Source organism: Fundulus heteroclitus, chromosome 19 (assembly GCF_011125445.2).
Source record: "Fundulus heteroclitus isolate FHET01 chromosome 19, MU-UCD_Fhet_4.1, whole genome shotgun sequence".
NCBI classification, from domain to species: domain Eukaryota; kingdom Metazoa; phylum Chordata; class Actinopteri; order Cyprinodontiformes; family Fundulidae; genus Fundulus; species Fundulus heteroclitus.
This window is the reverse complement of record NC_046379.1, coordinates 7,166,483-7,189,146: the sequence shown is the minus strand read 5'-3', so window position 1 is coordinate 7,189,146 and position 22,664 is coordinate 7,166,483. Positions and strand designations below refer to the sequence as shown.

Below are 22,664 nucleotides of genomic sequence, written 5' to 3'. Positions count from 1 at the left end.
AAGTAAGGATGTGCCAAGGCGTAATGTAGGAGCAGGATGTTTATGAAGGACGTAGTGAGGGTTGAGTCAACATTTTTAATAATAAAAGGGGAAATAAAAGGAAACCACGCCTGAAGCCCAGCACTGTGGCAAAGTAATTCTTTGCACATTAAAAATGAATAAAATCTAATCTTTAATATTTGCCACAAATTCAAGGCTCACAAATGAAGGGAAGCTTTTTCCCTGCTGCAATCAGACTGTTGAACTGCTGAAGTATAAAAGTGTACCACACTAGATTCGCTGATTTGCAACTTTGCACATTGTATCGTATCCTGCAAAATTGATTTTTTTAACTGCACCTTAACCGGAAACGTACTGCAAAACTGTGTACAATGCAACTGTCTACTTTTAAATCACTGCTGCACCTTACTGCATATTTGTCTACATTTGGTTTACATTGTTTACATTTCAACTGCCTACTGTTCACTGCTGCACTTTATCCGGAAGTAAATTGAAATTTATCCTGTAAGTGACTGCGATTGATGACTGCACTTTATCCTGTACTGTAATTCACTGCAAGGTATCCTGTAGAGTTACTGCAATATTTCTGAGCTGTGTGAAAACGAAATTTCGTTCTGTATGCACTGTGTATACAAAATGACAATAAAGAAAGTCTAAGTCTAAGTGAAGCAAAATAACAGCATTTACAGCATGTGGCCACCAGAGGGAGCTGATACATTTTAATAATACCCGCATATTCTTTTAAAAAAAAACACAAAACAAAATACAACACTGCCTGTGCAACATTATGAAAAACATTTTGAAGAGAAAAACTAAACTTTTTTTATCTTGACTTACAAACTAGACTACACCTTCGGTGACTTTAATTACTACTGAAATACACCCATGCAAACCAAAAATGTTCATTCACAGCTGACTTTTATATTTTCGCTTACTTTAAATTTTTCTTTTTCAGAGTTTATGCTTTATACATAAAACAATTTAAAAAAAAGTGACGTCTCTGAATGAGGAGTCTTAGTAAGTAGTGAAATGTCAGATTTTATTCCAGCTCAGTTATAAAACAGAGAGGTAAAAAAAAAACACATGCTTGATAACGTTTAAAACAGTTTTGAAGGCTACGTAGCCGTTAGCATGTGACCTGAAACTAAATGACTGAACCCACACCTGAACAGTCTAAGCTAATCTTTAGCATAAAAAAAAAATAAAAACATCATTCGGGCAGATTTTACCGCCACCACAACGGTGTGTTTCCGCCTCTTTTTGACGTTCTTGAAGTAACAAAAGCGGGTTTAGCAAGATCACAAACCACCAGCAGTTAGCTAACTGTTAACGGAACAAAAACTACAAATCAGGTTAAAAGAGAGAATACAGTTCGGAGCAGTTTCTCACTGAATTACGATAGGTTCATATATCACCACCTACCTGAAAACACCGGACTCTCAGGCTTAAATAAGTCCTTTATCGGATGCATAAACTGTATAACCACCAATGATACCGACTACTCCCTTTGAAAATCCCACTTCAGCCCGAAGCAACGCACGCAGCCGTTTGGAATTTAAAAGTCGTAAAACGCACCAATAAGATTCCCCCAAGCATTCAAACCAAATGCGCTTCCGGGTTAGATAGCCAATCATATCAGAGAGCTGATCCAAAGACGACAGACGTTCCAAGATAGTGTTGGTTACAACCATAATGCCTCTGGTGACGTCTAAAGTTCTCTATGCAACCACGCAGGAGCCATAAACATTACAACGTTGTGTATTACAGTCTTTACAGGCTTAGTTAAGATGCTTTATGTTCAATACTTATTTAATTTCCTAAAAGCTTTACCTGCTGTTCCGTGGATTCTCAGATATTTATTTCTCGCACGCTTTCTGTTAATAGTCGAGATTTGCGATAATTTCTGAATTTTGTAAATCCCTGCACATTCCGCTTTTATGGAAATTTACTGACAGACATACTAGCATACCAAGCCTTAATGAGAATTTCTATGGACATTAATATTACATGACATAAAAAGTATGAAAAGAGACATGTATTTAAGGTAGGAATAAATGAGCAATGTATTTTATAGTATACAAGAGCAAAAGGAATAAAAAGAGAAGATGACGATGACGATAGAAGGAATTTTTGCCTGTCCTGATTCACACTTGTTACTGATTGGTGGCGGTAATGCAACAAATTATTGTTTACAAACCGCAACAATCAATCAAGAACAAGAGGAGGGAGACGACAACGACCATAGACATTATGTTTAATATATACCCTATTCCAATGACGACTATGATGAAGATGATTAACAACAACAACAGAACAATAAAAGAAGACATAAACTGCCAAATATATAAATTAACAATACGTTGTTCCAGTTTTCTTTCTATTCTAAATTTATTCAGAATGTCCATTGTTTATTTACCTTCTTTTTTTAGTCCTTTTATTGTTCCTTTTAAGTACAAATTACTTATAGTTTGAATATTATTTCTTTTGAGTTCATCCATCCCCCCCCCCCCCCATTTATATTGTATTTCTCCACGCTTTTATTCCAGTTTTAGTCTTAATAACGTGTTGCATATCTGTCAAAAATATTCTACTATATGTACAATGAAAAAAAGGGTTGACATTTACACAAAAATAACAGGAATATTCAATATCAGATAAAACCTCCATATAGTTTTCATTACAGAGATGAAGACGACGAAGAGATGGAATACCCCACTTTGAGCAAAACTGAAGGGGAATCTTCATTCATAACAAAGTCTTTAAGACATGGCAGGAACAATCGGAAAATGAAGACACAGGAAGCCATTTATAATATCCAGAGAAATGTAGAATGTAATAGATTTAGTAATAGAAGCCGAAGAGAGGAAATAATCATAACATGATTAAGAATTGAACATACCGGGCTTGATAGTACTCTGTTCAGAACAGGAAAACATCACACAGGGATCTGTAATTATTGTTTGTCAATTAGAAACTGTAAAACATGTCCTAATAGAACACAGCAAATATAGAGAAGAACGCAAATCCTTAAAAGCAGGTCTAAATAAAGAGAGAATATTGTTTTCTCTTAATAGTTTATAAGGAAATATATGTATGAAAAATATCAGGAATAATTTAATAAGATGTCTTGAAAAACGGGGTTATTTAATCGTATTTGATTCATTATAACTGATTTCCATTGACGCTCACACTCCAGTCTGGTAGATGGCGGTAAATGCACCTGAAGTTGGTTTCACAGTAAAATTTTAGAAGAAGAAGAAGAAGACGACGACGACAGCGATGGAGCAGGCCAGTAGGGGGCAGTAACGCTCCAAACAGCTGGATTGTACGCAGCGTCAACGGAAGAGAAAAAAGAAACAACCGGCCCGCCAAATTGAAAGGATGTAAACAATGTTAGCAAAAATCCGCTAATTTTGCAGCTCCAGATGCTTTGAAGAAAGAAAAGAAAAAAAATACTGTTAACTCTGTGTGTGTTTATGAACGTTTAGAACGATGAGCTCCGGTGGAAAAGGTACGGTTGGGGTCCGAACACACTTCACGGTTAGCTAAAGCGTCCATAGACTGTTGTTGTCTCTCTCTGCTAGTGTCTGAACTGCAGTCTATTCACGTCTGGTTTTTAACGGAATGTGTATTAAAACTGTTGCATCCTCATGTTTTTATTATTATTTTTTGCTGTTAGCATATATGTGGATATTAGCGATAGCTCCTCAGTGGGGAACACTCTGCTATGATCCGCGTTGATCTGCCGCAGGACGTAAATTAAAAGTTTGCTGTGCAGTAAATATTTATTCTGATCGATTTTTCCCCCTCTTATTCCAGGATCTGGAGATTCAACTCTTCTTTCTGCCAGGTAATACACATTCAGGACTTCCCTCACGTAAAGCTGTTTTTTCTGCTAATTTCGTAGATATTTATAAAACTAAACTCAGGTATAGCTCCACTAACAAAGGCTGCCTGCCTTTTTAACTCTAGGCCTTGAAACATTTGGCATTCATTTAGCCTAGCCACTTCCTATGTATCCCTTTAATTATAATTTTTTAAAACTACTACAAATTTGGGATAAATATGTAACACTTCATTGATTCACTATACTCAGGATTTAGTTTGGTTTATTAAACGTACAATAAGGTGTTTAAAATTTAAACACTACTATTCGGTTTTAGAATAAATGGGGGTGAGGGGGTCGCAGAGGAGAAAATTACATTTCACTTACACATAATGGCCTCTTTACTGGGTTCAGCTTGCTAGTAATCAAATCAGTTTATTTATAGAACACTAATTTACAACAGACGTCAGTCAGTTCAGTCAAATCATACAGATCGGTCAACAGTTTACTTTCTTAAAGAAGCCTGTCGTATTGCGCTGAGTTATTGGATTGCAGAATTCACTCCCCCTGAAAGAGCATTTAGCAACAGTGGACATTAACTTTGCATCAGGCCCTCATACTGAGCATGTTTTTTTAAAACGTCCACGGCCAGGGATGTTAAAGCCACTGGCCGAAAAGCATTTGGCGGGATTTTGGTGTTTTGGACTTTGATGGATTAGATTAGATTCAACTTTATTGTCATACACAGGTACAGGTACAAGGCAACGAAATGCAATTTAGGTCTAACCAGAAGTGCAATAGCAGCAAGTGCAGGATACACAATGGTTCCATAAGTACAGGACATGGGTTTTTACTGAATAAATGTAGAGATGGATACTATTATAAACATTATAATTATACTGATAGATTTGTCCTATGAGTATAATATATAGATTTGTCCTAAGAGTATAATATAAAGATAACTAGTATTGTGAACTAAATTTACAGCAATATATGCAAGCTCAGTAGCACAGACCGTTCTCTATAAACCTGAGAGGTTGTGTGTGTGAAAATCCAAGCAGGTAGCAGTTTTAGACATACTTAAACCAGTAATAATAGTATTACCACCACAACCATAGTCACTTTGATCCACCTGCAGTCCATCATGGAGTAAAAGAAAATGGGTTCAATAAATAAAGTGTATATTCATAGCATTATTACATGAAGGGAGAATGTTTGTTTGCAAAAAGGCCATCTTTTTATGAATAAAAAGTACATTTGGATGTAAAAGGACTGGAGTGTGAATGGAGTCAGCCGTTGTACACATTGAAGCTGGATCAGTGTAGTCAGGAGCAGCCCATCCAGCTGCAAGGCTTTAGTCAAACTGACCTCTGCGTTTTAAAAGCTGTCTGGTTCAAAGCGCTGTCATATAGTGTCAACGGTGCGAGGAGGGAACAAAGAATGGAAAGAAGAGTGGTGAGCGTGCGACAGGGTTATAGGTGACCTAGGCTCACCGTGGCCTGTCGGAGGCGAAGGTTTAATCCAACACGAGCTAGCGTGGCTCAGACTGCCACTGCTGGTTCAGGCAGAAAGGAGCCAGAATATAAAGCCGTCACGTTCTTCTGTCGCATGTGGGCAGGTGTAGCTGCAGACTTGTAAGGGGGGAAGTGCAGGTAGTGGGGAAAATACGCCTCGCCACAAATCCAGAATACTGCAAGGAATAGTTTGAGGAGCACAAAAAACAGTTTGAGGAGTTTATCTGGCCTTTAATTTTCCAACTATTCAGTCCAATCAAGTATCTGAAGGATATGCTGGATAAAAACGGGTTCATTGAAGCGAAGGCTCCCACCTCACATCTTCCAGGAATCAAAGCATCTGCTGCAAACGACTTATGTCACCATAGCACACCTTCAGGGTTCTGGTGAAGTCAATGCTGTGACAGGTTAGGGCTGTTTTGGCTGCAAAAGATGAACCAGAACCGCCGTGATGTCCGAGGTCATTCTGCAGCCCAGCCGTCCTGTTGTATGTATGTATTTATTTATTTATTTATTTAATTTCACTGCATCGCAGCGGAGACGGCGATTCCATCAAAGTCTTTGTCCGAGTGCGACCGCTGACCCACGGCACTGGGCTGACCACAGACGGGGATCAGAACCTGTGTCTGAACGTCAGCTTGCCCAACACCATCCGTCTGCTCTCAAAACCAGAACCACGGACCTTCACCTATGACCATGTTGCAGATATGGACACATCGCAGGTCTGGGAAAATTTCGCTAGTTTATTGTCTGCAGATGTTAGCAAACCTGTCACACTGCAAAAACGGAACTAAAAATAAGTCAGATTTTCTTGAACTTAGTGTATTTGTCCTTGATTTGAGCTGGTAAATAAGATGATCTGCCAATGGAATGACTATTTTGACCCCTAAAATAAGATAATTACACATCCTGCACTTGAAATAAGATGATGGAGACGAGTTGTTCCTGTTTTAAGTGCAGAATCTTATTCCATTGGCAAATCATCTTATTTGCCTGCTCTAATCAAGGACAAATACACTAATTTTAAGAAAATTCGACTTATTTTGAGTTTAATTTTTGCAGTGCAGAGAGTGATGTGTTTCTTTCCTTCTGCGTCAGGATTCTGTTTTCAACAGCGTGGCCAAAAATATTGTTGAGTCTTGCATGAATGGATATAACGGCACTATATTTGCTTAGTAAGTACAACTTTTTTTTTTTTAATCTAAGAAAAAGAAAGCATTTTCTGTTGTCCTGTACGAGCTCAGTTGCTAACGAGATGCGTCTCTTTGTTGCTGCAGTGGACAGACGGGCTCGGGAAAAACATTCACCATGCTCGGTGAGCATTCGCTGCTGTTGGCGTTTGTACTGAGATATTAACAGAACCAAAGTCACACCTGTCTCCCTCCGGCTGCAGGTCCGTCTGAGCTGGACAACTTCACAGACGAGCTGAGGGGAGTCATTCCTCGAAGTTTCGAGTACCTGTTTTTCCTCATCGGCAGAGAAGCGGAAAGGGTGAGGAGTCGCAGGAAGAAGGACTCTGCATACGTGTTCCTTCTGTTTTTTTTTATCACACCTAAATGTTTCAGATAATCAAACATATTTTAATACCTAACCAAGATAACCTGGGTGAATACAAAAAAACAGTTTTCTAAAGATGATTTATTTTATTAAAGTATATGAAAATCCCAAAATAACCTTTTTATGTGTAAAAATAAAAGTAGCTAGAAACTAGTTGTGGCCACGTTGCCAGATAAGAACCGCCATAAGGCATTTAGAGATCTGCCAGTTAATCTTTTACGTTAGCGTGAAGGAATTTAGGCCCTCATTTCTTTGCATATTGTTTTAATTCAGCCACAGCAGACTTTATTCCAGCATGGACGGCTATTTTAAGGTCACGGTCAAACATTTCGATTGGTTTCAACGAGAGAACGAGGGGAACTTTCCTGAAGGTTAGCGTCCTCTTTTAACATGGGGCCGTTGCCTGAAAACTGCTTTTTGTATTTTCCCCAAGTTATCTTTGTTTGATATTAAAAGGTGTTTTGTGATATGAAACATTTAACTACAGGGTTCCCACGGGTCCTTGAAATCCTTGAAAGTTTGTGAATCTAAAAAAATAAATTCAAGGCCCTTGAAAGTTCTTGAAAACAGCCAAAAAAACACCTTGTCCTTGAAAGTCCTTGAATTTTTATGTGGGGTTGAAAGTTCACACGGATGACGACTCGTGTCATTATTTTACTACCACACTATCTTTTAAAATTATGTTGATTCCGCAGACTTTTAATTTGCAAAAGTACGTTCGCTCTTCTTCGTTAGTTGGTAGGCTACGGTTTAGGCCTACGTGCGTCCAATAGGTTACATTCACGCAGTGTTGCCAACTCAGCGACTTTGTCGCTATTTTTAGCGACTTTTCAGAGTCAAAGTCAAAAACTAGCTTAATCAAAGATAAAAGTAAGTGAAACAAATTGATATAATTCTGAACATCTCAATGCTGCACTTTTTTCTATAAAATTCCATGAAACGGTAGGCTAATGTACATCTTATATGTAATGTAGTATGACATAGCCATGTACTGTGGATATAAATGTAGGCTATGAATATGATCAATATCAATGTAGGCTATAAATTAAGTCCACTTTCTTGCATTGCTTCTGACCCAACAACTTCTATGCCGTTTAGTCTTTTATTGAATTTGCATTGTATTAAAATATGATAACCTATTCAGCGGTCACAGTAGGTAAATGCCGCCACGTGTGGTCCTTGAATTTGAGGAAAGTGGTCCTGGAAAGTCCTTGAAAGGTCCTTGAATTTGATGTTCACCAAGGTGTGGGAACCCTGTAACTAATAAAAAAAGAAAAGAAAAAACAGAAGAAATCTTTAAACACTTTCACAGCACTGCATGTATCTGTCTGGTTGTTTGTACCTATCGACGCGGAGCTCTTTCTTCTCCCCTGAAACAGTCTGGAAAGTCCAAGAGTTTCCTTTGCAAATGTTCATTTATTGAGATCTACAACGAGCAGATTTACGACCTGCTGGATTCAGCCTCTGCCAGCCTTTTCCTCCGGGAGAACATCAAGAAAGGCGTGTTTGTCGAAGGCGCCGTGGAGAAGTTTGTGAACTCCGCAGCCGAAGCCTATCAGGTAGGAAGGATAATAGCACTCACTGCAATCCGCTTATTCTCAGCTCCGAGCTTTTCAAGTTTTAATGTTGTCTCAGTTTATTAAAAAGAAGGCAGATTAGATATTTACATCCTGGTTTTGACATGAGAAGAACCCTGCGTTGTAGTTTTTTTTTTTTTTTTTACTTCTTCGATCCTGCAGGTGCTCTCTATGGGCTGGCGCAATCGGCGTGTGGCCTCCACCTCCATGAACCGCGAGTCCTCCAGATCACACGCGGTCTTCACCATGACCCTCGAGTCCAAGGAGTGCCGCAACGAGGTGGTCAACATCCGACGCTCTCAGCTGAACCTGGTGGATCTGGCTGGATCTGAGAGGCAGAAAGACACCCACGCTGAGGGCTCCAGGCTCAAGGTGCGGTTTTCCGTCCGATCGCCTCCGCTGGGTTATCTTATTTTCATCCGGCTTGTAATGGCTTCTGTACCTCTTGTTGCAGGAGGCCAGCAGCATCAACCGGTCCCTCATGTGCCTGGGTCAGGTGATCATGGCCCTGGTGGACGTGTCCAACGGGAAGAGCCGGCACATCTGCTACAGGGAGTCTAAACTCACCTTCTTGCTCAAGGTACGGGTCTAGTGTTGTGTGATCTGTGTGAGCAGAAAGGATGGCATCTGTTTAAAGCTTTATTATTATTATTATTATTTCAGGATTCTCTTGGAGGAAATGCAAAGACCTACATTATTGCTAATGTTCACCCTGGTTCAAAGTGTTTTGGAGAAACGTTGTCCACGTTGCAGTTTGCCCAGAGAGCAAAGCTGATCAAGAACAAGGTGCTTCATCACACGTTCTCCTAAAACGCTGCAGACTCCGGAGATTTTTGCTAAAACGTCTCTTTGGGTTATTTTTTTTTTCTTCTGCAGGCTGTTATCAACGAGGACACGCAGGGAAACGTGAAGCAGCTACAGGCCGAGGTGAAGAAGCTGAAGGAGCAGCTTTCTCAGGCTCTGAGCTCCTCGGGAGGAGACTCTGCACCAGGAGGACCTCTGCCTCTCATGGGTATCAACACGCAGATAAATAATTTCATCACATGTAGGAACATCTGGAAGACAGCTGGAAAAATCATAAAATCTAATAAAAAAAAAGCAGCTTCAAAATTAATCATGTAAAAGGAATTAGGATGCCCCATGAAAGCCTTTATAGCTCCTGTTCCTCCGCCTCGGTTTGGCCGCTCTCTACCCCGCTCTCCCCGCTTGCAAGCCTTTTAGTTTTGACGTGAACGCACAGCTTTTCAATGATTGGCTAAGAGGTGAGGAGAAACAGGAAGCTTTTCTCTGAGGAAATCCTGAAAAGGAGCGACAACATTAATCGTCAATCAAAGAGAAATACAGAGTTTCACTTACTTACAAGAAAATTTCTTTTACTTTTAATTCCATTTTTGCAGTATAGGCTTTTATTTATTACTACGTTGTAGGTTTTCTTGCAGTATTTTCAAAATGGGGTTTAAATTTTAAAAGCCTGCAAGTGCAAGTTTTGAAGCAATTGCATCTTGAAAAGTGCTGGAAAATTAGAGTAGAGGGCGTCCCAACTTTTTCCTAAGGTACACTGCAAAAAAGAACAGTGACATTTTCTTGAAATGAGTGTATTTTACCTTGATTTGAGCAGTTAAATAAGACTATTTGCCAATGGAATGAGTATATTTACCCCTAAAATAAGATAATTAGATATTCTGCACCTGAAATAAGATGATGGAGATTAATTGTTCCTATTTTTTGTGCAAAAAGTCTTATTCCATTGGCATTTAGTCTTATTTACCTTCTTAAATCAAGGAGAAATACACAAATTTCAAGAAATATTTACTTAATTTTGATTCCCTTTTTCAGTGTAGAAAGTTGATTATTTTAGATATTTATTGTTTATTGTTTATTTATTTGGCTCCCCATTAGCTGTCAGTAATTTGACAGCTACTCTTCCTGGGGTCCTTTTAAAATTATACAGATACACAAAACATATCAAATGATCACATCATAAGACCAACTATACATTTCAACTTATTTCATATTACAGTGCAATCTGTTACACAATTATTCAAATATTAAGGCTTTCAACAAAGTATTTTTTTTAAAGTGTTTTACTTTAACAAGTAAAACCAGGTTAAAATATTTTGTTTGACTGCAATTTAGTCACATTGTCTTCCGGGGATAAAATATCAGAGAAGATGACGACAAATTCATTTTATTTAGTAAAGAATTGAATGTTTATTTGGTTGAGGCTGTGATCTTTTCTCATGCCTGACAGGAATGGGAACAAGCAGCCCTTTCTGTTTGTTTATTATACACAGAGCTCCTAAAATAGGCTTCGTTTTGCATTTTACTGAGCTTTAAAAGTTTTTTTTTTTTCAATCTTTGCTTCTTAAAATTAATCATCTAATCATTCCCTAAATTTATGCCATGGACACCAACCTGTTTTTAACCTCCCCCTCCTGTCAGGCCCATCCGCTGAAAACCAACAGGATGTTCTGTATAAAGGGAAGTACATGGCTGCTGTTCGTCTGTGGAAGAAGCTCAACGAGGAGAAGAAGGTGAGGGGATTTTTTTTTTTTATTCGTCTCGGGAAGCAGTTGTGCCGTGAGGCCTCAACGGCTCTGATTGCCGTTTTCAGATCCTGCTGAAGAAGGTGGCTCATCTGGAGGAGGCCTGGACCCAAAAGGACAAGTTCATCCACTCCAGCAGGATGATCATCAGGTTTAGAGAGGACCACATCTCCCGTCTGGAGAAGAAGCTGAAGGCGGGGCAAAGTTCGCTGTCGGACGCAGAGTCTCAGGCTTTCATTGACCAGCTGAAAGTAGAGATCAAGCTCTTAACCGATCAGGTAAAAGCAAAGTCACAATCATCTCTTTCATCCAACACTGACCGACCGCAACGTCTGATAATCATGCATCAGCTGCTGTGCTGTAGAAAAACGAGGGAAACAAGTATGGCTTCCCATTTCATTTTATTTAAAGTAGCGCTGCAACAACGGATCGATAAAATCGACAATTAAAAGCGTAGGCAACGAATTTCATCATAGATTTGTTGTGTTTAGTCAACATAAACCTCTTTATTCGAAGCAAAAATGTTTATTACCTAATATTATTGTAACAGAACATCTAGGTAGCAACTTTTGTGCGCTTGTTTGCTCCGTCAGTCCAAATGTTCTGTTTTGGAAAAAAGAAGTGGATATAAAACTTTTATTTTTGTCCGATTCATCTCTTAGCCGTAAGAAATAATCGTCAGACTGATCTATTATTAAAAAAAATCGTTAGCTGCAGCTCTAATCTAAAGTATTGTTGCTTTATTTTGATTTCAAGGTTGATCATCATCCAAAGATGACTCGCTATGCAGCAGAGAACTACAACCTCAGAGAAGAGAACCGTCTGCTGCGTTCTCTTGAATCTGTGATTAACGCTGAAGACGTCTCCGCCCAAGTTGCAGCTGAGCTGGAGGAGGCCTTCCAGAGGGCGCTGGAATCAGAAAAACTCACAGAAGGTTAGACTGTTAGCATCAAGTATCTGAGAAAATTAAAATCTTGTTTATATTTCCACCTTTTTGCTCTCTGTCTTCTTCTCTTCATAGTTGGTACACCTGGTCTAATGTTTATGTTAGCGGATGATCTGCCATCCCTTAGGGGAGGCAGATCATCCAGCTATTACCATCTAACATAGAAAGTACTCCTGGGTCAATGTGAGCTTCTGTGCTTTCTGTGTCTCTGCTCTGTCTTCTCTAATCCCCAGTGGGTCGAGGCAGATGAGCATTCACACTGAGCCTGGTTCTGGTTCTGCTGGAGGTTCTCCTCCCTGTTAAAGGGGAGTTTTCCTCTCCACTGTCGCTTCATGCATGCTCAGTATAAGGGATTGCTGCAAAGCCATCAACAATACAGACGACTGTCCACTGTGGCTCTACGCTCTTTCAGGAGGAGTGAATGCTGCTTGGAGAGACTTGATGCAACCTGCTGGGTTTCCTTAGAGAGGAAACTTTCTGACCAATCTGTCTGTATAATTTCATCAAATCTGACTGTAAAGGCAAGGCAAATTTATTTATATAGCACAATTCAGTACAGAGACAATGCAAAGTGCTTTACATGATTAAAATATAGGAAAATAAAACAGAATAAAAGCAAGTAGGGATAGAATGTAGAAACAAAAAAGAACATTAAAAACAGTAAAATAGTTTAACTAGAACAGTCAAAGGCAATTTTAAACAAATGTGTTTTTAATCTTGATTTAAAAGAACTCAGGCTTTCCGCACTTTTCCAGTTTTCTGGAAGTTTGTTCCAGATAAGTGGAGCATAGGAACTAAATGCTGCTTCTCCGTGTTTGGTGTCAAGAGCCTTGAGGTGACACGTGCCGCTATATAAATAAAATGTAATTGAATATCCAGTTTTAATGTCGACCTGCCGTTCCTCCACAGTTTCCACGGCCTCTTCAGGTTCCTCTGCGACAGATTCCGCGTCTGCAGCCGCAGTTGAAAAGCTGAGCGCCAAACTGCTGCAGAAACAGTCGGACCTCACGGCTGCCCTGCAGGCTTTTGAAGAGTACAAAGACATCTCAAAGTAAGTAAAGTAATTTAATTAGGAGGGAAATGTCGTTTTGCATAAGACAAGAAAAGACAGACGATTCCTAAAATTAGGACAAAAATAATGCTTCACAAAAACTATGAACTGCAAAGTCGTATAGAAACACCTGAGTGTCTAATGTCTGCACGGCACCAGTGATTGAAAGGGTATAAAGAAAATAGTAGCGTGTGCCCACTAATCTGTACTAAGAAAACATAAAACACCATGAATACAAGTACAGATAATGAAACCGGATGGGCACAGATGCGATGAAGGAATGACCTCCTTCTGCAGGAGCTTGCTTGTTCTCCCTGTGCATGCATGGGTTCTCTCTGGGTACTCCTGCCTCCTCTCACAGTCCAAAACCATGTTAGGCTAATTGCTCTGTCCAAACTGCGCTTAGGGATAAAGGTGTGTGTGTGTTGTTACTTCTTGAATCTAACAATAATGGAAATAAAGTCAATAATTAAGCATTTAAACCAATCAAGTAATAATACTGGAGAATGAAAAAATAACAAATCAATTATTCAATCAATTAACCAACCAACCATCTTGGCAGTGTACAGTTTTGGTAATAATGTGGTTTGTAAGTAGATGTGAGCTACTGTAAAAACAACTTATATTGGAATGTTCTTCATAGGTGACAAAGAAGGAATATAAATGAAACGGATAGAAATTTATTAAAATAAAAATACATGTAAATCTAATCTAAGTGCAGAACTCGGCCTTAGTTGCCTCCATTTCCACGAACTCTGCCGTGATAACGATTTTTCTCGTTTAGAATCCTGTAAGCTGTGTGCAGTTCTGACCCGGCGCTTGCTTTGTGTTTTAGGAAACAGCTGTCCCAGCTGCAGTCTGAAAAAAGATACCTGGAGAAGGCCAACAAGCACTTGGAAAACATCCTGGAAGCTACTCAAGCTTCCAAAAACCAAGAAGTCTCTGAGCTGAACAGGATTCACGTAGAAACTATAAAGGTGGGTGGGTTTGTGTAGAGACCCCGCTGCAGCCAAAGACACTGAGCTGCTTCTCTCACTGTTGCACATTAAATCCAGCTAGAATTTTCCTGTTTTTTGATCAGTTAGGGTTATTAAAATTATTTCTATTTAATAAATAACTAGAGTGAGGGATTGCTTAAGATTTGGAGGTTTACAAACACTGAGGTTTCTGTGCATTTGAATTATTTATAAAACCCCTTCTGATAGGTTAATTTACAACATTCAAAGGTAACTGGAGACACACCTGTGGATGTATTTTAAGGCAACACCTCAAGCGTCCTTGTGTGTCATCATGGGAAAACCAAAACTAATCAGCCAAGAGCTCAGGAAGAGAACCGCAGACCTCCACAGGTTTGGCTCATCCTTGGGTATGATTTCTAGATAACCCGAAGGATCCATGTTTAAACGTTTATACGAAGGTATAAACGGGTAGAGAAAGGTGTGAATCAAACCGAGAACCAAAGCAAAAGGCATCGTGAAGATGCTGGATGAAGCTGGTAAAGGTTGCATTATCCACCGTGACAATAATCCGTTACTGAAAGCCATTCAGGGAGGAAGAAGCCATTACTCCAAAAGCAACATGAAAAGCTAGTTTGCAGTTTGAAAAGTCCTGCGGATCGATGAAACTGAAAAAGAGCAGTTTGGAAAAACCACTGAGCTATATAATACACTGGAGCGCTGATTTTGGCGAAAAACTGAAGTCACTGGCCGCCATCTTGCTACTCCCTACTCTCACAGAATCCCATAGGATTTGGTTGCAACAACAAGCAGTTTTCTGGCTGTGTGAAAACGTTTCACAGGTAATTCTACAGTCAGTGGATGTACTAACACTATCAACTACTAGGAAATTAGGTGCTGAAATATTTTACATGTTATTCATATTAAATAAATAAAAAAAAAAATATATATATATATATATATATATATTACTTTTATGAACGTCAGAAAATAGAAGCAACTTCTCAAACACAAATACTTTTTATACTCCTAAACCAGAGCAAGTTTACTCTGATTTAGTGTCAAACAGCGAGAACAACCGTCGTGGTTTATGCACTCCGTGTGTGAAACTCTGCTCTCAACTTCACAGCTTCGCTTGTTACGCTAATCATCCGAGTAAAATATCCGAATCTGTGTTTTTACTAGAGTCTGACCACGCCCACTAAAGCTTATAATCTGCGGTCCCGGCTGGTGCCGCTCTCCAGTCCGGAGCATCTGAACGGGACCGACGACGACGGCGACATCTGGTCCGAGCAGCCTCCGTCCGACATGGCCGAGATGGCGCTGACAGAGGAGCTGCGGCACGTTCAGGTGCGCCCAGGTGGATTCTCTTTCGCATGGAGCATTCAGAGTCCCTGCTTTAACCCCCCCCACTTCACGTTTTATGTCCTCCAGGATCAGGTGAGTCGTGTCCAAACGCAGCTGAATGAGGAGGAGAGGAACAACAGCAAACTGCTGCAGCAAATCGCGAAGCTCGAGGAGCAGATCGCTGTGATTTCTCAGGAGCGCGACCAGAAGGACGAGGTAAACCTTTCCCACCCAAAGTTATTCGGATTTGTTTCTGTGACACCTTCAGGCGAGTCATTGGGTACGTCCTTTTCCAGCAACTTCTTGCAGAACGAGCCAACAGGAGCAAAGATCAGCTGACCTCTGAGGAAACGGTGCACAGCCTGCAGCAGAGCCTTCAGACCGAACAGCAAGCCGCAGAGCGTGAGGCTTCTTTCAGAGCCGCTGTATGATGTCCTGCTTTGTCTTTAGCGTGAGACGCTTTCCCATCTTAAATTTGCAGTTCTGAGGAGCGAGATCCAAGATCTACGGTTGGTCCTGGATTCGTCCGACAAGGAGCTGGCCTCGGCGAGGGAGGAGCTGAGAGACGCTCGCGGCGAGCATCAGGAGGAGATAAGCCGGCTCTCCAGCAACCTGATCAGCACACAGCTCCAGCTCGACAAAGTCCAGTAAGCAGAAGTTCAGTGCAACCCTCTGAGCTCGTGTACCTGCGCGCTAAGATGCTCCGCGTCCTCGTTCCAGACTGGAGTGGGAGCAGCTTCTGGAGCAGCACCGAACGCTGCAGGATTCCTTCGACCAGCTGCAGGCGGAGGCCAGGTTTGAGGCGGACCAGGCGCGCCGGGAGCTGCGTGACAGGCAGAAGGAGGTCGACCAGCTGAAAGAAGAGGTCTCGGTAATGGAAACCCTTAACTTTCTGAAACGCAGGTGTCGATTATTACTGTTTTGTTTCAGTTTCTGATGTTTTTCTCCTTTTATTTATTTCTTTATTTTGCTGCAGAATTTGAATAATTCGCTGCAAGCTGAGCAAGAGCGCACAAACAGTCTGTTGTCGCAGCTGAGAGAAGACAAAGAAAGCACGTCAAAGTGAGCTCCTCACAGCAAAAACTGATCTAGAAATAAGTAAAATGTTCTTAAAGTTAGTGTATTTGTCCTTGATTTGAGCAGGTAAATAAGATTATTTGCCAATGGAATGAGTATTTTGACACCTAAAATAAGATAATTAGACATCCTGCACTTGAAATAAGATGATGGAGATGAATTGTTCCTATTTTAAGTGCAAAAATCTTATTCCATTGGCAGATCATCTTATTTACCTGCTCAAATTAAGGACAAATACACAAATTTTAAGAACATTTTACTTATTTTAAGTTCCATTTTTGCAGTGCTCGCACTATTTAAGGAGTATTTAAATACTCCTGACCTGTAGTTAAGTTTTCATTATTTAATATTAAAATACTGACACGAAAGAGCTTTCCTTTTCTTCAGGGAGCTGGTCGAAACTGTGGAGCAGAACGCGCAGCTCAGAAAACAAGCCTCAGATTTAACTCTCCAAAATCAACAGCTGGTTGGTCCAAGTAACAGTCTGCACATCTGCAGCTTGTTTGGCTTATTCAGCGTTGTAATTCCTCTCGTTTTCGTTTTTTAAGTCATCTGAACTCGCTGATCTGGAGCTGAACCTAACCTCTGCTAGCGGAAAGATCACCAGCCTGGAGCAGGAGATCAAACACGACAAGGTAAAGCGCGTTCCCCGTGCGGCTTTACTTTGAGCTCGGCATGTCTGCGGCCCGTCTGGACACGCCTCTGTGCTCCTCAACAGGATGTCCTGCTGGACCTCATGAACCAAACCCGAGATCTTCGCGCTGAGCTGGGCCAGAAAGAGGAGACCATCGTCCATCTGTCTGAAGACTTTAAAGACATAAATGTACTCTTCTTTTATTTTTTACCTTTCATCTCTTTTATATCAATCTAGGGCTGGGCGATTAAATCGATTTAATCGATTAATTCGAATTTACATTTCTTTAAGATTTCATTTTTGGAAAATCTGGATTTTATTTTGCCAATACACTGATTGGGTTTCCATGAAGAGAACAGCATGTGATGCTGAATATATGTTTAGGCAAATTTATTGTCAAAAACCTTTTTTTTACCATAATACGAGGTACTTCATTTACTTATTTACTTTTTTTTTTAAACTTAGTTTGAAGTTCACAAGTGCAGTGAAGGCTGTTCTTAGCTCAATGTGTAATACCACTAGCAGCAAATGTTTTGTTATATTTTCATTGTTTATAATGGCACGGCTGCCATCTTGTTTTACAAGCATGTTTCACAGCTTGTTTTTAGTTGCACTTTGAATTCAGGTCAACTCCCTGACGAAATGCTTGACATAAAAGCAAGGTTTTAAATTTATTTCTTTAATTTCTTTTTATGAAACAAAAAGGAGGAAAAACATCGATTAATCTGATTTGGTATGGTAAAATCTGAGATTTATTTTTCAATCCATATCGCCCAGCCCTATATCAATCCACTTCTTTCTTTCTTACTTTCTTTCTTTTAGCAATGTTTGTTGTATTAATGTAATAAAAAAATTCGTTCTAGGCCAAATATAATGCTGCCTGCTGCGAAAGGGACAACATAAGGGGGCAGAACCAGAAGATGCAGGCGGAAATCAGCGAATTAAAAGAAAATCTGGAGCGAAAAATGGCGTCTAACAAGATAGAGGTAATTATATTGGATTATAATCTGCTCTGTAGGAATATTTACCCCTGCCGAAATTACGCTTTTTACATACGTTTCCCTCCAACGAGGGGAAGCCTTCACCATGACTTTAAATCGAGATAAAATAACAGTTTATGTGTGGTTGTCATTTTTTCTGCAGGTCGAGGTGATGCAGGAGGAGATCGTTTATGCCACCGAGGAAGTCGAGAGGCTCACAAAGGTCTGCGACGAGCAGCAGAGCCTCCTCCAAGCGGCGCAGGAGCAAGCGGCGCAAAAGGAGCTCACCATAAAGAGCCTGGAGCAGAAGGTTAACATGTTACGTTAATGGTTTTATTGCAGGATTAAACAAAACACGTAGTAGCATGAAAAAATAGAAACGGGAGGAAACCGATGTTTTAAAAAACTCTTTTTCACACCAGGTGCAACAGCAGCAAGAGGCCGTAGAGAAAGCTATCAGAAATGGAGAATTTAAGCCGACTGAGCCGATTGTCACGCCTAAATCAGTAAATCGGGTAATGCCTCCTTGTTCTTTGGTCATACTTCTAAAATTCTCCCAGTTATGAAGCATATTACTCACATGGCACAGCACCATGTCTAATTATTCGTCTTGTTTTTTTTTTTTTTTTTTTTCTGTTTCAGACGCCTTGTGGTTTGGGCAGCTTTAACAGAGATCTGACCGACATGTTGGAGAGCCAGGGGAGAGAGCTGGAGAACCGGCGCTCCTCCATGATGACCATGGAACTCCTTGTAGCCGAGTTGAAATCTGAGAGAAGCGCCAAAAACGAGGAGATCCAGAGGCTCAAGGTTGTTTTTTTACTGCAAACGTTAAACGGATGATTTCTGCCGACACGTTTTCAAAAAATATTGCTTAGATTTCCCATAATCTGTTCATCTTGCAATGCAACTAATCCACAATAAACACACTTTTCCCCACTATGGTTTATGTTTATTATTGTTATGCATTATTTCCAGGAGGAGCTGAAAGACAAAGAGATGGTTCGACTGGAGATCCAGAGTTTGCTCGATAAGTTTTACACCAAGGAGAGCCAGCTCACTCTGTCTGGAAGTAATAACAGGTTGGTTTTCTTCCTTTGCTTACATTAAACCGTTGCACCAGCTGTCACTGGTGGAATGAGTAAAATTAAAGGACCTTTTCTGTCTTTTTCTTTCAGCGCTGAGTTTGGTGAAGCCCTTAGGCAGACTGTGCTGAAGGAGCTGCAGGAGGAGCGAGCAGAGAAGGTCTGGATCTGCTCCTGTGCTCGTCTTGGTTCGCTCATACTGATATTTGTATTCATATACAACACGCTTTATCTGTTCCAGAACCAAATACTGCAGAGGCTGTCTGCTGCTCAACGAAAGTAAGCACTGAGACATCTGCTTCATGTCTACTTTGATGGGGCTTCATGTCTGACCAGCTTTGCTTTTGGTTTCTGCTCCGTAGATTACAGGAGCAGGAATCCTCTTTTGCTCAGTCTCAGACTTGCATCCAAGAGCTAACCAACGAGCTGAGGAACCGCTGTTTGGAGCTGAGAGAGCTGAACCAGAGGGTGCACGATGAGGAGAAACTGCTGCAGGTAAAATACCCAGATCAGAGTGGTTTTCTTAGGGGTTTTTTTTGTTTTTAAAGAAGGCGTTTCACGACAGCCTGAACAATTATTGGCACCCCTGCTGGTAAAACCTTGTACAACCTTGTATTGTGTGTAGTGTGTAATTTATAAAAGTGCTGCTTGACTATGTAAGGTCTGGTGCAATTATTACCTGTGGGGCTCCACAGCTGCACATTTTAATTGTTTTTTTAAGTTTTAAAATACCTTTTTAAGTTTAAAATACCTTCTGTGCTTAATATTTTGATTACTTTGTATTGAAGAAGGATCTCATCTCTCCTCATTAATCACTGCACTGCAAAAACGGAACTAAAAATAAGTAAAATGTTCTTAAAATTTGTGTATTTATCCTTGATTTGAGCAAGTAAATAAGATGATCTGCCAATAGAATAAGATTTTTTTGCACATAAAATAGGAACAATTCATCTCCATCATCTTATTTCAAGTGAAGGATATCTATTTATCTTATTTTAGGGGCCAAAATACTCATTCCATTGGCAGATAATCTTATTTACCTGCTCAAATCTAGGACAAAAACACAAATATTAAGAACATTTTACTTATTTTTAGATCAGTTTTTGCAGTGTGATTTGATTTCTGATTTTTCAAAGGAACCAATAGGTGGAATTTCACCACTAGTTGGGCGCCTCTCTCCACCTCCAAAATCTAAGCACCACCAGTTATCCATTTAAATTTTAAATTTTTTGTCAAAAAAAAAAAAAAAAAGAAGAATGCCCTGAATGTACCATGCTAACTGTGTTAGCTGGGCTACCGGCTACTCGCCCATTTCTGGTCAAACTCCAACAATTAACCCACATGCCATAATTGTAGCATTACGTTGAATCGAATCAACGTAAATATAACGAGACTGTTACAGCAACAAAACAAACATTTGACTTAATACCATATTCCATCTAAAAAGATACAGTTAGTTCTTCACAAATCTATTCTTTCTGACTAAAAAAAAGTTTTATTTCACTTATTGCTCCTGGATTTGTTGGTTAGGAAGTATAAGCAAATGTAGGTGGATTTCTCATTCCTCAAAAAGCACAAAACCGCTTTTGCATTTTTTACATCACAAAAAAATTGCTGTTCAAAAAACTCGTACAGCTAGATGTGATATACAACGGCAAAGACATGCATGTCTTAAATTTTTATCTTAAAGGAGTTGATTTATTAGTCTGGATGGCTTCAGTAGATGTTGGTAAAGCTCTCCTAGTTTCTGCTCATTAAATGGGAAACCCTTTGGTTTAATTGGCTGTATGGTGACACCCAGTGGCTTCTCTAAGGTTGTGTATCTGATAAGAACAAAAGGCCAATAAAAGCAGAAATTAACCAACCAAAGGAAGAAAAAAAACTTTGCTTATGTAGGATTTTAGCTGGTGATATTTAGGTAGAAATCCATATTTTAACAATTTCAGTCATTATCTGTGCAGCAGATTACAAGGCTTTAAAATGCCTGCAGAGATGTTTTCTGATGATGTCATACGTGCACGTTTCTGACAGGAGAATGAAGTGCTGCGTAAGCAGAACGAGAAACTCTCCGAGGAGAACGGAAAGCTTGTCGGACACAAGAACCACAAACAGAGGATTGAATATCTGGTCAAACTGAAAAAGGACAATACTAGACTACAGGAGGTAAAAAATAAATAAAAATCCTGCAATTAAACCATGTTTTTCTAGGAATTATGAATAAATGTGTCAGATTAAAGACTTTATTCGCTGCTTTTGTTTTTGAAGGAAAATGAGAAGCTCCGAACGGAGATGAGCCTGATGCGAGACGGTACCGGGATCCCGCCGCTGGACATGATGTGAAGTCTCGTCTCAGACCAAAAGTTCCAGATCAACACACGTTTATAGAAAATTATTATTTTTTTAATCCAACATTTGACTCTCAGTAATAAAAAACTGTCTCCCAGTTTCGTGGAGGGACACCAGCTGTCATTAATGCATGTCTGGTTTATTTTTAATGCGCATTTCAACATGTTTTTCTCAGGTTTTTGTGTTTGTAATTTTAACATACTGTTGCCTGGGGCTGTAATGGTCAACTGATCACCGATTAATGAACTTTCATGTTGTATGCTGTCCTGGTACATTATATTTAGATGTACAGCCAGTAGTTTTTTTTTTTTTTTTGTTTTTTTTTTACAATTAAAATTATTTTACTATCTCTAGTACTGTTAGGCTTTGACTTTCCCCTGAGTTGTTTATTTTTATATATTTAAAATAATGGGTATGTGGTGATGGCAAATTCCTAAAATTCAAATTGAACACCAGAGTGAGGAAGAAGGCAAGTTTAAGCAATTTTGAACATTATGGTTCATATAAGATGGTCTAGTCAGAGTAGTCCAGGAACTGTAGATCCAGTGGGATTTAAATGCACAACCATCTCTCAGGTTTAAGAACAATGGTACGAAAAAGGGGGAATTCTCCAGTGTTTCTAGTTGTGTGGATAGAAATGCCTGAGGAGACTGGGTACATTTGTTCAACCTAATAGAAATGTTACAGTAACTAAAAAAAACAACAACACTCATCACAGCTTAGTTATGCAGAATACCATCTCTAAACGCTCACATTAAACCCTGAAACAGATGGGCTACAGCTAAAGAAGACCCTACTAGGTGTCACACCTGTCAGCTAAGAGCAGAAATCTGAACTCAAAAAAAACAAAAACAAAAAAAAAAAAAAAAAAAAAAAAATATATATATATATATATATATTATATATATATATTATATATTATTTATATATCTATTATTATTATATATATTATATATTTATATATATTATTTATATATATATATTTATATATTTATCAGGATGACGAGAGATAGGTGGTCTCTCTAGAGAGATGGATCTTCTCCATATAGAGATAGGAGGGAGAGAGAGGAGGAGGAGATTATGTTAGTTTCTTATAGAGGATCTGTTCTAAACAGAGATGATATTGCTTCTTATAAGCTATGAGATATATATATTATATATGTATAGATGTGTCCCTTTATGTCATCTGATTTTATATATTTATTCTATAATGTATGTATTCTTT

At 39.4% G+C, this 22,664-nt stretch overlaps 2 protein-coding genes across 2 annotated transcripts in view; one reads left to right on the top strand and one right to left on the bottom strand.

The window, feature by feature from the left end:
• Positions 1–1,561, bottom strand: part of tacc3 (transforming, acidic coiled-coil containing protein 3) — a 9,173-nt gene extending 7,612 nt beyond the window's left edge. Inside the window, exon 1 of the mRNA XM_036150930.1 lies at positions 1,423–1,561. The gene's annotated coding sequence lies outside the window, so the exon portion shown is untranslated. The remainder of the gene's footprint in view (positions 1–1,422) is intronic.
• Positions 1,562–3,492: 1,931 nt separating this feature from the next.
• Positions 3,493–21,566, top strand: kif15 (kinesin family member 15). Its single transcript, XM_036150827.1, has 35 exons — positions 3,493–3,511; positions 3,820–3,850; positions 5,876–6,062; positions 6,439–6,515; positions 6,618–6,655; positions 6,734–6,831; positions 8,277–8,456; positions 8,637–8,846; positions 8,929–9,054; positions 9,138–9,260; positions 9,351–9,486; positions 10,917–11,008; positions 11,089–11,298; positions 11,777–11,954; positions 12,876–13,017; positions 13,853–13,994; positions 15,159–15,323; positions 15,408–15,536; positions 15,617–15,722; positions 15,802–15,967; positions 16,041–16,191; positions 16,297–16,382; positions 16,785–16,863; positions 16,946–17,032; positions 17,116–17,220; positions 17,895–18,017; positions 18,175–18,321; positions 18,434–18,526; positions 18,654–18,818; positions 18,987–19,090; positions 19,187–19,253; positions 19,335–19,372; positions 19,456–19,588; positions 21,125–21,256; positions 21,359–21,566. Exons 1-35 carry the CDS (start codon positions 3,493–3,495, stop codon positions 21,431–21,433), a joined length of 4,140 nt encoding a protein of 1,379 aa, XP_036006720.1. The 3' UTR covers positions 21,434–21,566.
• Positions 21,567–22,664: the final 1,098 nt, after the last annotated feature.